The sequence below is a fragment of the Pongo abelii genome, chromosome 5, assembly GCF_028885655.2.
Source record: "Pongo abelii isolate AG06213 chromosome 5, NHGRI_mPonAbe1-v2.0_pri, whole genome shotgun sequence".
Classification (NCBI taxonomy): Eukaryota; Metazoa; Chordata; class Mammalia; order Primates; family Hominidae; genus Pongo; species Pongo abelii.
In genome coordinates, this window is record NC_071990.2 from 45333785 (window position 1) to 45347910 (window position 14126).

Genomic DNA, 14126 nt, shown 5'->3' on the forward strand with positions numbered 1-14126 from the left:
AAAGAAAAGACATTCAAAGATCTTGGGAAAGGAACTGGAAAGAGGAAGTTTTAAACAATCTCTTAGTTCAGATACAGAGGAGAAAAGAAAAACTGATAAATGAGAATAGAATACTTGGAAAACATCTGCCAAATTAAAAAGCACAAAAAGTAAGAACAAAGAAAGAGGGAGAGAGAGAACTTGATGCATGCTAATCAAGATGGGAGACTGAACAGTTACTCTTCACAGATATGTTTATTCTTCATTACTTTTTATAATTCAAGATTATGAATAATCTCAAAAATAATCCAGAGAATAGATTCACATATGAAAGCACAGTTCAACAGACTGAATGGCTTACTAGTTGTCAGGCAGATTCACATAGAAAAAAACCTAATATGATTTTCAAATGGAAGGTTAGATAATTATATTCTGTGCATAAAACAAATTATATTCTACACATATTTAATAGAGTAGTGAAAGCAGCCACATAGCCATCAGAAATCATGACAGTTTTTGAACTTCATTTAAAATTGGATATTATCAAAAGCATAATATAGACTCAGTCACACAATTTCAAGATGGCACAAATCTCTGCCTATCTCTATTAAGACATGCAATTCAATCTGGAGAGTGAGTTTTATAAAAAGTTTGCATCTCTCTGGTAAATCTAAAACACTTGGAACCTAAGCATTTATGAGAAATTTTAGCCTGAACTAAAACGTTCAGCACAGATTAAAAATCCAAGCATGGCACAGGATACAAGTAGCTAGAACTTAGCTTAAGTCAGGGGACAGGAGTCTAGCAGACCAGCGGAGAAAAAAAGGAAGAACCTTTAAGGAGAAAAGCCTGATGCAAGAAAAGAAACACAAATGGAAAGGTGAGAAGATGCTATTTTATATCTATGCTAAGAAAACCAAGTAACATGAGACAATACTTGTAATTTACTGGACGTGAAAAACAATTTATACTCTGAAATTCTGTGACACTGAAGTAAAGACTGCTTTTCAAAATGAATTGGTTAGTAGGATATACTACAGCAGGAAAAAAATATGTTAAGAGTGGGAGAAAGGACTGGGAATTCCTTCCCAGTTGATCCTCTGTGTCATGCCTTTAGCAAACTATCCATGGCAATTGGTGGGGAGAATGTAGCATAAGAGGCATTCTACTCAGAATATGCCCATTTTAAAAACTAAGTATCAGTCAATAGTTACTTATTATTTTTTTAAAAAGACAATTGTATTTATTGATGCATTAGGTAGTAATATATGAGAGAAAATAAGACAAATTTAAGTAGAAGATATTAGGAGCGATCAATTACAAACAAGTGGTGCTATACAGAAATAATCAGGAAATTTTCCATAATACTTATTCATAAGAAGTAAAAATGAAGAAAAGTAATCAGATTTTACCAACACAAAATATTCTATTTTGAACCACTCTGTACGCATATGTGACCATACGTGCATGTTTTCCCCAAAGCAGATGTGTTTTTAGCCTGTTTATTCTAAACATGTGCTTAATTTACTCCACAGTAACAGACAGAAAGGCCGAGAATTTTTTCCCGGATGGTATTTGTGGACTACTTCATATTCCATTCATGTAAACACAGAGTGTGTTCCAGTTTGCTGAACTACATATACACGCTCTGGCTTAGTACAAAGTATGAATGTTTAGTTAGCAAGAAGACTGTTTCCATCCTATGATTCATTAGGTCCCCATGGTACCTCTGCTTCCTTTATTTTATGCAATCACAAATTATATTAGTTTGTCCTATTTTGATAACCCTTATAATTGAAGTTCTACATAGGAAACTTTATTACTATTTTAAAACATACCCATAAAACATTACTGAGGTGGCATAAGTGACAGCCTCACAGAACTGGTGATGAGGACAGAACAGAGCTTTGCATGAACTGCATCTACAAGGGAAATTAAAAAGCATTACAGGAGGGAGGGGTGAATTCAGTGCATTTTAATCCAGATGGGAGATTAAGCCATAACTCTTCACACATATAAATTTGTTATTACTTTTCATACTTAAGGAGAATTAGCTAAACATGAGAAATTGGTTCTGATGTGAAAACCAGTGTAACCAACTGAACAGCTTACTACTGACTGGTAGATTCATATAGTGAAAATCTAATATGATTTTTAAATGGAATGGTAATTAGATTCTATGCATAAAATTTAGTGAATCTTTTGATATTTAACTTTGAATGAACAGAGAAATGAAAGCAGCTATATAGCCATCTGAAATCATTACTTTTTGAACTTGAAAGAGATATTGACAGCACCATAACAGCAACTCAAACATAATTTGCAGTTGGCACAAATCTCTACTTACTTCAAATGTGATTTAACTCAACCTGGTAAGTGAGGAATAAGGAAGCTTAAGATATGAAAAAGTTTGCATCTCTCTGCTAAATGTGAAATTCTTGGAAATTTTCTAATCCATTTCTCATCTCAATCATGCCATTAAATAGCCCCATTATTAATAACAATAGCAACTATTACTACTGTTACTAGTAACCTAGAGAAGGGACACTACGTTCCAGGAATTTCATTAAATCCTTCATTTATATATAATCTTTATGATGCTTTATATCTACAGTAAAAAGTAAATATTAACATTGCAACATAACAAAATAAGGAAACTAAGAGTTTGAAATCTTTCTCTAGTGACAATTTCTAATTTATATTGCATTGAATCATATAAAATCACCAATATTCAATCATTTATAGCCTGTAAAATGTCAATTTCATTTGGTTCAAACTTATATAAGAGTTGGTTTAAATAATTTCTCAAGTGTAATTCAACTTTAAAATTCTATGACTTTATTGTTCTAATCTGTTCTTGAAATAGTAAAATTGAAAGCTTTATATAGATTTTAGATGATGTATTTTCATTATTTAACATACTATATAATCTACATGTATATAAACTTCAGGGAAGAACAGTCAACTCAGGCCTAAGCTATCCACAACCTAACAAGTGGAAAAGAGTGGAAGAAGGTGAAATTACTTAAAATGAAGCACAGGCCCAAGTGAAGCACTGGATAAGAATTACGCGTTAGATGAGAGGATATAGATTCCACATGGCAACAACAGGTCAAAGAAAGAGGAGACAAAAAAAAAATGATTCAAGTAAAAACTTCTAAATGTAGTTTACTGCCAGTCTTACGGTAGTATTCCCCAAATGAAACAATATGTACCTACTGCCAAAATAATCTAAAAAATGTCCATCATCATTGGTAGTTGATATTCAACAAAATATCAACAGTTGATATTCAATAAAAATTTGTATTGACTAAGGGAGGTTTTTTTTTTAAAGAATCAAAGTATATCATAATAAGCCTTGTCAAAAACACAGCTTCACCTACTTCGAGGTGCTATATTCAATCTTGATATATATCTATCAGGAGATAATAGCTAGAAATAGTCCATAGTCCCAAAATAAAATTTTGAGGAGCTGAAAGGACTGACATAACTGATACTGAAAAAATGCTGTAGGACAAAGGGAGTGTAGTATAATATATATCAGGCAGCAATCTTGTGGAACTTGTTATCCTATACATAGTGAAATGATGAAAAGATAACACTGATAAAAGATGGACTTCAAAAATTTTTGACTGACAGAAATCTACAATACACAAATGATCAAAAAGGAACTGTTCTGGTTGAATTTGGGGTAGGGATCTCAGAGCCCCATCTTCTTCCCTTCCTCAAATATGAGGTGTCCCTGAATATTCTTTTGAATACTGGTGTTTCATGGACGATGCTAATTTGAAAGCCACTGCTTTAGTCAGGAAGTTTGCTACAGGACACAAGTGTCAAGCCCAGCTGTGAGTTTTCTGGCTTCCCAGAAACTCTAGAGAGAGAAGTCCATGCCCTGAAGGAGAATTGATGATGACTCACAATTTCTTGAGCTGCCACAGAAGCAAAGGCAGAGGAAAGAGATGTGATAAGGAAAGAGGGCAGCCCACCTAGCTTAAGATGGGCCGGCACAAGGCAGTCCTATGCAGGCTGTGAGAGGCTTCCAGCCACTTGCTGATTTGTGAGAAATTCAACTGTAGCCACACAAAGTCATGCCACTGACATCTCAAAGAGATCCACTGTCACAATTACAGGTGACTCTAGCTACAATGGGTCCCCAAAGGTTCCTGCTATGCAAATACAAATACTGATGAAGATAATACTGCTGTCCTTCTACAAAACAGTAACAACACTCATGTTTCTTCTATCTCTAATGATAAAAATACATATACTGTGCAAAAAGACATACGGGTTTTTATAAACTGAAAGTCTGCCCTTGTATCTTCTTCTCTCCAAACTCACTCCCTTCTTAGAAAGACTTGTCATTAACAGGGAAATTAATTTCATACTGGATAAAGACACTTATGAAAAAATTGGACTGCAAGGTCATCCATTTCAGTATTCTTGCAGAAAAATCATGAAATTTGGGGCTGGGTCTGATAGGATTGTGGCGGTCCTCTCTCCCACCTCAACAGCTACCACTGCCTCCAGATGCTCTAAAGATGGTGAGCTCTGGGTTCCCAAGCTTACAACACGCAGAACTGGGAGGGGGCGGACTTTCCTGTTCTGTGCCAGGAATGTCTTGCAGAAATCTATATATATTAAATAGCCAAAGAAAAAAGCAGGAAGGAACGCAAAATTTGTGCCAGGCCATTCAATGTTTTGCTTGTGCCCTGGGGTCCACATGCATTTCAAGAAGACAGAAGTGTGCCAACCCTGCAGTAAATTGAAGCATGTCTGTTAGGCCTAAATCTTAAGACCTAAAGCACGGTCTGCCCATCCAGGTTAATAATGCAGAACTGTCTTCTGAAGGTGACCTGCCAAAGTCAGATGTCAAAAAAAGAGTACTACATGTAGAATATGAGAGACAGGGATTTTTAGCTCTGATGGAACACGGCCAGTTTGCCTGCTGGGGAAAAAGCCACACTGACCAGAGACACGCTACTCAGTCCAGCTTGGACCACACCCTCCTACCAAAGGAGTAAGCCCCATGTTTGCTCCTCCTGGGTGAAAGGAGAGTATAAGAGAGGAGAGGAACATCCATGCAGACATGAGAAGCCTACAGATCCAGATGATTCCCTTGCCAATCAGAATATTATGGAATCAATGATCCAGAAACAGATAAGCATCTAAAGTGGGCTTCAATCATGCTCCATCTGGACCCATCAGAGGACAAGGTTATCCTCCCTATATGTTGGTAGTCTGGGTAATACCATTTCTGAGACAGATCTAAGACATCATCACTACCAGTTTGGAGAGATGCAGATGATTACTGTTGTTCAGAGAGAGCAGTGTGCTTTCATCCAGGTTTCCACAGGGCAGGCTGCAGAAGTGGCTGCTGAGAAGTCCTTTGATAAGTTGATTGTCAATGGCTGTAGACTCAACATAAAATGGGGAAGATCCCAAGCATCCAGAGGAAAAGAAAAAGAGAAGAACAGATCACAGACTCTGGGATCCAGCTACAGCCTATTCCAGCACTGCCATGAGCTCTTCCTCCTCCTACAGCAGCAGAAGATGCATGCTACTTCGACCGCCCCAACATGGTCCTCCAGCTGTGGTGAACATTGCCCAGCCACCAGCCCCTAGTTTTCCACACCCCCAACCCCAGGATTTAGGCCACACATATTCACCTCAATGGGACCACCCCTTCCTTTCATGACGACTCCAGGATTAATCCACTATCTTTCTCATGACCCTCAGAGGATGGGAGCTCATGCCAGAAATCATAGGAAACTCTAGCACACTATCAACACTCTGGGGCTCTATGGAAGAAAGAACACTTAAAAATCCGTATCATTGAATCTTGGAATAAATGAGTTTTCCTTAAAAAAAAAATCATACTGCAAATGGAATAAAACATGTTTCTATGTCACATTTTGGGCCAAGTTTATAACCTCTATTCCGATGCTTACTTTCCTCAATTCAACTCAGTAAATACATGTTGAATCCTATGAAAGATTTATCTTTTATCAGAGACATGAATATAGAAATACATGAAGAATTCCAGCCCAGGATAGTTATCTCTTCTTAAAACCCTCATCTCACTCTGGATATCAGCATTATCACTTACCATAATGTTTTAAAATTAGCTTCTATGTGTTTATGTACCTGACAAAACTGTAAACTCTTATTCATCTTTGTATCACTATAACCAGAGCTATACCAGTGTCAATAAATAAGTGTACTAAATAAATGAATAAAACATGAAAAAGTAAAAAATACCTAATAATTTATTAAAGCAGAAAACCATTCAAAACAGTAAATGGCAATCTAAAAACGAAATGCTGACCTCATTTACACTTTTGTTTTCAGGATAACTAAAAAAATTTAACTTCAATGTGCAAAGAACACCTCAGGGCCATTTTATCATTTATCATATCATTTTAGATTGTGTAGTTAAAGGCTTAGCCACATAGGGATTCCCACATATCAGAACAAAGAAATAAAGACAAGAACATTCCCAAGAATGGTGAGTCTTTTCAATAAACGGTGCTGGAAAACCTGGATGTCTATATGCAGAAAAATAAACTAGACCCCTATCTCTCACCATACTCAAAAAATCAACTCAAAATGAATTAAAGACTTAAAATCTAAGACCCAAAACTTTAAGCTACTAGAAGAAAGCATAGGGGAAAACACTTCGGACATTGTTCTGGGAAAATATTTTATGAAATGGACCTCAAAAGTACAGGCAACAAAACCAAAAATAGACAAATGGAATTATATTAAACTAAAAATCTTCTACACAAAATCAAGAGTTAAGAGACAACCTGCAAGATGGGAGAAAATGTTTGAATTTCTTTGGACAAGGGATTAATATCCAAGGAACTTAAAAGCAATAAAATGAAAAATCCAATTAAAAAAACAGGCAAAAGAGCTGAATCAACATCTTTCAAAAGACACAGTTGGGTGCAGTGACACACACCTGTAATCCCAGCTACTCATGAGGCTGAGTGGGGAAATGGCTTGCACCCAGGAGTTTGAGACCAGTCTGGGCATCATAGCAAGACCCTGTACTTAAAAAAAAAAAAAAAAAAAAAAAAAAAAAAAAAAGACACACAAATAGCCCACAGTACATGAAAAAACTCTAAATGTCACTAATCATCAGGGAAATGCAAATGAAAACACAATGAAATAATCACCTCACCCTTATTAGAATGGTTATTATCAAAAACAAGGTTATAATTAATAATACCAAATGCTAGCAATGAGGAGGAGAAAGGGAACATCTTATACACTTTTGATTGAAATGTAAATTAGTACAACCATTATGGAAAACAATAAAAAACTAAAAATAGAATTACCATATGATCCAGCAATCCCACTACTGGGTCCATATACAAAGGAAAACAGTATGCCAAAGATATATCTGTGCTCACATGTTTATTGCAGCAATACTCACAATAGCCAAGACATGAAATAACTGAAGTGTCCATCAACAGATAAATGGATATCAAGAATGTGGTATACATTCACAATGAAATACTATTTCACCATAAAAAAGAAGGAAATTCTGTCATTTGTGGCAACATAAATGAGCTTAAATGACATTATGTTAAGAGAAATAAGCCAGGCACAGAAAGATAAATATCACACGTTCTCACTGATATATGAAAGGTAAAAAAGTTGGCCAGGCACAGTGGCTCACGCCTGTAATCCCAGCATTTTGGGAGGCCGAGGCGGACAAATCACCTGAGGTCGGGAGTTTGAGACCAGCCTGACCAACATGGAGAAACCCCATCTTTACTAAAAATACAAAATTAGCTGGTCATGGTGGCGCATGCCTGTAATCCCAGCTACTTGGGAGGCTGAGGCAGCAGAATCGCTTGAACCCGGGAGGCGGAGGTTGCGATGAGCCGAGATCGTGCCATTGCACTCCAGCCTGGGCAACAAGAGCGAAACTCCATCTCCAAAACAACCACCACCACCACAAAAAGTTGATCTCATAATAGTAGAGAATAGAATAGTAGTTACTAGAGGTGAGGAAAGAGAAGTGGAGAGCAAGGTATAGCCAAAGAATTGTACGGAAATAAACAGCTAGATAGGAGAAATAAGTTCTAGTGTTGTACAGCATTATATAGTGACTATAATAGTAACAACTTATTGTATATTTCCAAATAGCTAGGAGTGGATTTTGAATATTCCCAACACAAAGAAATCATAAATGTTTAAGGTAACGAATATGCTAAATACCCTGATATGATCATTACACATTGTATACATGTGTCAAAATAACACACTGTACCCCATAAATATGTACAATTATTATGTGTTTATTAAAAATGATAATAAAAACAAAAAAAAACCTGGCAGTGAGTTTCATTGTTTTTATTTTCTACTCATATCCCCTGTATTGAACTCAAAGGGAGTATGAATCCAGGAACTGCTTACCAAATATAGACAAAAAGAATTAAAAGAGAAGTCTTCTCCTTCTTTGACAAACAATGGGGACCTCATGGTGGCAGAGGGTTGGGGTAGAAAAGTTTGACAATGGGTAGAACGAGATAATTTTTTGGGGAACGAGGAAACTGTTCTGAATCAATTTAAGTTATGGTTATAAGACTGCACATTTGACAAAACATAAAGAACTGAAAAAAGAAAACAAAACATTTTGTTCTATGTAATTTCAACAAAAAATTTAATATTATAAAAAACTAACAAATATAATGTATACTGGTTACACAGTATTCTACAGTAAGGGAGTATTAACACTTAAAAAACAATTTGCCTATTATTTTTCCCTTTCTTCTCAAGCATTCAAACGTACAAGTTTAAGAGAGACATAAAAGAGGAAAACGTACAAGTTTCAGACAGACACAAAAGGAGAAAAGCCAAAAACAGCAGCAGAAAGTAATAAGAATTAAGGAGAGAGGTGAACTCTTGTCTGCAATATGGGGGAGAAAACATTTTATGTCCAGGCAAGTTACCTGCCAGCTAAAACAAAACCAACAAGAAGTCTTCAGAAGAGTCACAATAATGTATTATATAAAATACCCACTTTTAAAAAAATTATTAGACATGCAAAAAAAAAAACCCCAAAAGAATGACACCTAGTAAGTAAAAAGTAGAGTCAATATAAATGGCTTCCAATGTGGTACAGTTACTGAATTTAGACTATAAATACTTCAACAAAGCTATTATAAAGATGTTGACCGGGCGTGGTGGCTTACACTTGTAATCCCAGCACTTTGGGAGGCTGCGGCAGGCAGATCCCTGAGGTCAGGTGTTCGAGGCTAGCCTGGCCAATATGGTGAAACCTTGTCTCTACTAAAAATACAAAAAATTAGCTGGGCGTGGTGGCACACCTGTAATCTCAGCTACTCAAGAGACTGAGACAGGAAATCGCTTGAACCCGGGAGGTGGAGGTTGTAGTGAGCCGAGATCATGCCTCTGCACTCCAACCTGGACGACAGAGTGAGACTCCGTCTCAAAAAAAAAGAAAAAGATGTTCAAATAATTACAGGAAAAAACTGATCTTAATAGGTAAATGGATAAAGAACTACAAAGAGATTTAAATGAAGAGTACAAAACACACACATATAATTTGTCATGACTACATGATATTCCATGGTAAAAAAGGACTGACTTTTTGAAAATAACTGTTCTCTATAATTCTTCCTTTCCTCTAAAGAACTCACTCTGGCATATGCCTGGATATTGTAGAGGTAACAAAACAAGGTTTTCCTGTAGTTAGGTATATCATTCAATGTAATATTTAGTGGAATCTGGACAGGATGAATCTCACAAATAGGCATCAAAACTATCATTCAAATATTAAATGGGTAAGGAGAGGTTAAGCATCTATTGTAATAAGAGGATTTCTCATTATAAGTAAAGGCACATACTATTTCTTGTTTATACTAGTGTAGCAGTCATCAAATAATGTTCCAACTTCTATATTTAAAATAGAATATAAAAGTATGTATCCATAATTCAAAAGGGGTTTATAACCCACTAAGATACATTTTCTAACAGATACTGCAATAGAAAATACTATGGGCTACACTGAAAAAAACACTAGCACTGACTAAATAGCATATTAGAGATGGCAGAAAAAACAGTAAACTTAAAGGTAAAGCCATAGGAATTACAAAAGTCAGATGAAACAAAACAACAGAAGAAAAAGGGGCAGAAAAAGTTTGGAGAAACACTAAAGGCCGTGAGAGTCTTGTGAAACAATGTCAAATGGTAAAACTTATGGCTGAAAACTTCCAAAAATTGATACCTAGTGTTCAACAAGAAAATAACGATATAAAAAATCAGTCCTAGAGATAGCAAACTACCTAAAGCCAAAGATAAGGAAAAAATCTTGAAAGCAGCCAGAAAAAAACTACATGTTACAAAAAGGGGAACAAATGAATAACAGTTAACTTGTCAGAAACTAATGTAGGTCAGAAAATATTAGAATGACATATTCAAAGAGCTGAAAGGAAGATTATCAACATAGAATTCCATGTAGGGAAGAACATACTTAAAGAATAAAGATAAAGATATGTTCAGATGAAAGAAATGTAAGAGACTTCATCATTAGCACAGCTGTACTACAAAAACAGTTGCAAGGCTTCTTCAGGATGAAGGAAAAGACTGAAATGGCAACTAAAATCTGTGAGAAGGAATAATGAGCATGGGAAATGGTAGATATGTGGGTAAATACAAAATAGGCCATATGCTTCCTTTTTTATCTACATTCCTTAAAAGCATTTGACTTTAAAGGAAAAGTTATAATATTGTAATATAAAAATAGTAACATACATAGATTTAATATGAATAACAATACCACTAAAGAGTAAATATCTGGTGTCCTTTTAAGACAGGAGGTCACGTAAAGAAGGGGAGAAGGCTATAGAAAGATAGAGAAAAAGAACAGTCAACCTAATATTCTACATTCAGTACTTTAAAACTGTTGTGCCATTTCATTCTAGCCTGCCTGTTTTCTGATAAGAACTCCACTATCTTTCAAATCACCCTTCCCCTATGATAATAAACCTGTCAGGCTTTAAGATTTGTATTATGTTATTATTGTTCAGCAGTTTGAACATGGATTTCTTTTAATTTGTTCTAAACGGAGTTGGCTCATCTTGAATCTGTAGATTTATGTATTTCATTAAACTTTTGAATGTTTTCAGCTGTTACATAATTATAGAAAAAATCCATTAGCAATAGCAACAAAGAAGATGAAATAGTTAAAAAAACAAATTAACAAGAAATGTGTGACGCTAAAAGAAGAAAAATGTTAAAACACAACTGAAAGACACAAAAGTAGTCTCAAACAAATGTAGATATCCCCACTCATAGAATGATTCAAGATTTTAAAGATGCAGTTCTCCTTAACTTATAAAATCATGTAATCTCAATAAACATACCAATGAAAAATTTTATTAGCTAGATAAGTTGCTACTAATATTCATGAGAAGCAATAAATATACATGAATAGCTGGGAACATACTGAAAAAAAAGAAAAACTACAAGGAAGTTTAGCCCTAATAATCATTAAAACATACGATAAAACCTGTAATAAATGCCATACTAGAATATACATATGCTAAACCATTAGTATAGCATATACAATGAGAAACAGATACCTATATATGTAAATTTAGTATATTATAAAGAAGGCATTTCAAATCACTAAGGAAAAGATAAATTTTAAAATACATGGTGATGGTAAAACTGAGTTCCCATTTGGAAAAGGATAAAATTAGATCCGTATCTCACAAAATAACAGGAATAAACAACAACTACATGAATGAGCTAAATGTAAAAATAAAATCATACAAGGATTAGAAGGCAACATGAGTGAATTCCTCTTTAAATATGGTACAGGAATACCTCAGAGATACCGTAAGTTCAGTTATAGACTACTGCAATAAAGTGAGTCGGACAAATTTTTTTTTAATTTTTTAACTTTTAATTTTTGTGGGTACAGAGTAGGTGTACAGTCAAATTATGAGGTTACTCAGTGCATATAAAAGCTATGTTTACACTATACTATAGTCTATTGATTGTCAAATGGCATTATGTCTAAAAAATAATGTACATACCTTAATTTAAAAATACTTTATTGTTACAAAATGCTAACAACCATCTCAGCCTTCAGTGAGTCATAATCTTTTTGCTGTGATGATGATGGCTGCTGACTGCCCAGGGGAACAAGGGTTTGTTTTAGATTATGCAAATTTTCGATAACATGATTGTGTTATAATATTAGAATATTCCATTGTTGAGGCTCAGCAAATTATGCATTAAACTAGTAAATTTTGTTATATATAAATTATACTTCAATAATGCTAACAAAAAAGAATTCCAGCTGTAAATAAAATGTTTTTAAAGTGTTGGGTTACAATCCTAATAAAAGAATGCAGAGAAGAGAAACCGAATCAAATTATATATGCTCTTACCAGATTAATTAACTGAGTGTGTACCACATCTTCTACCAAAACTGCTGTTTCATGAAGAGGTCTTCTAGCATCACCTAAAGAATACCTGCAAAATAATTTTAAACACACCAATATTAAGGACTATAAAACTAAGAAAGGCAAAAAGTGAAACATTATTTATTACATGAATCAGTTTAGTAAGAAGAATATAAATTGTTTGCTCAAATGTCTGAATGGGTGTGCAATTTTCTTGGCCAGGTGTGGTGGCTCACGCCTTTAATCTCAGCACTTTGGGAGGCCGGAGCGGGAGGATCACTTGAGCCCAAGAGTTCGTGACCAGCCTACATAACACGGTGAAACTCCGCCTCTACAATAAATATAAAAATTAGCCAGAAGTAGTGGCATGTGCCTATAGTCCCAGCTACTTGGGAGGCTGAGGTGGGGGGATGGCTTGAGCCCAGGAGGCAGAAGTTGCAGTGAGCCAAGATCATGCCACTGTACTCCATCATGGGCAACAGAGTCAGATCCTGTTTAAAAAAAAAAAAAAGAAAAAAGAAAGTCTTTCCTACACAAGTTGCAACTTCAAAAGAAAAGTGCAGTGTTATCTATGCTATTTCTGGATTCGTACAGTTTTTTGTTTTTGTTTTTTTTTTTTTGAGACAGTCTCACCCTGTTGCCCAGGCTGTAGTGCAGTGGCACCATCTCGGCTCACTGCAACCTCCACCTCCCGGGTTGAAGCAATTCTCCTACCACGGCCTCTTGAGTAGCTGGGACTACAGGCACGCACCACCACACCTGGCTATTTTTTTATTTTTAGTAGATACGGGGTTTCACCATGTCAGCCAGGCTGGTCTCGAACTCCTGACCTCAGGTGATCCACCCACCTTGGCCTCCCAAAGTCCTGGGATTACAGGCGTGAGTCACCGCGCCCAGCTTGTACAGTATTTTTTAAAGGGAATTTATTGTTTCAAAATGCAAAATACTAACAACTACTTCACAACACTGGCAACCAGCAAATCATGTAACCACATCCCAATTACCAATACAAGAGCTAGTAAGAGCCACATAGAAAGGTATAAAAGTGTATGATGTAATCAGCTTTGAAAGTTGATATGAAAAATTTATGTAAATACCATTGAATATGACTTGGAATTATATAGAAGCAGATTTTCAAGAATGGATTAAAAAGGCTGGCCTTAGAATTCCTCTTCTTAAAAGTAGACTGGATGTGCAAAGAATACCTTCTTGGTAAAGAACACTTGAAAATGCACAATAATATATTTAAAGTATGCTTTAACCAGCAGTAGGGAAGACAAAACCAAAGTCAGACAAGATGAAAAAAGAGTTCTATAATAGAGCACTGAACCTTCAAAATTTATTCTGAAGGTATCTACCTAATCACAGTAACCTACAGTCTATATTGAACTAGTAGAGAATTCAAGGTATAGAAAAGAATGTGGGGACCACAAGAAAGGTAGGAAATCAGTTTGAGAATCCAATATAACATTGAGAAACCTAACATAAAGTGATGGTGATACCCTCAATGTGTGAACTAGGAAAATACCCATTCCAGAGAATGTACTTTGCCTACCTCACCCGAAGCTTTGAATGGGAGAGGAAAAAAATCTTCCCTAAGAATTGTTAACTATAAATTCACCTCCATGGTGCTAGAGTATCTGCTGCCCATATAGCCTTAAAAAAAGGCCAAGCATTAATTTAAAGTGATTTATATTG

General features: G+C 35.5%; 1 protein-coding gene and 1 pseudogene across 1 annotated transcript in view; one reads left to right on the forward strand and one right to left on the reverse strand.

The window, feature by feature from the left end:
- The window catches only part of SUPT3H (SPT3 homolog, SAGA and STAGA complex component), a 541480-nt gene that overhangs the window by 252098 nt on the left and 275256 nt on the right, over positions 1-14126 (reverse strand). The window contains 1 exon segment of the mRNA XM_063724819.1: positions 12414-12498. Coding sequence (XP_063580889.1) covers positions 12414-12498 — 85 coding nt within the window.
- Positions 832-5754, forward strand: LOC112133735 (pre-mRNA-splicing factor RBM22-like; annotated as a pseudogene).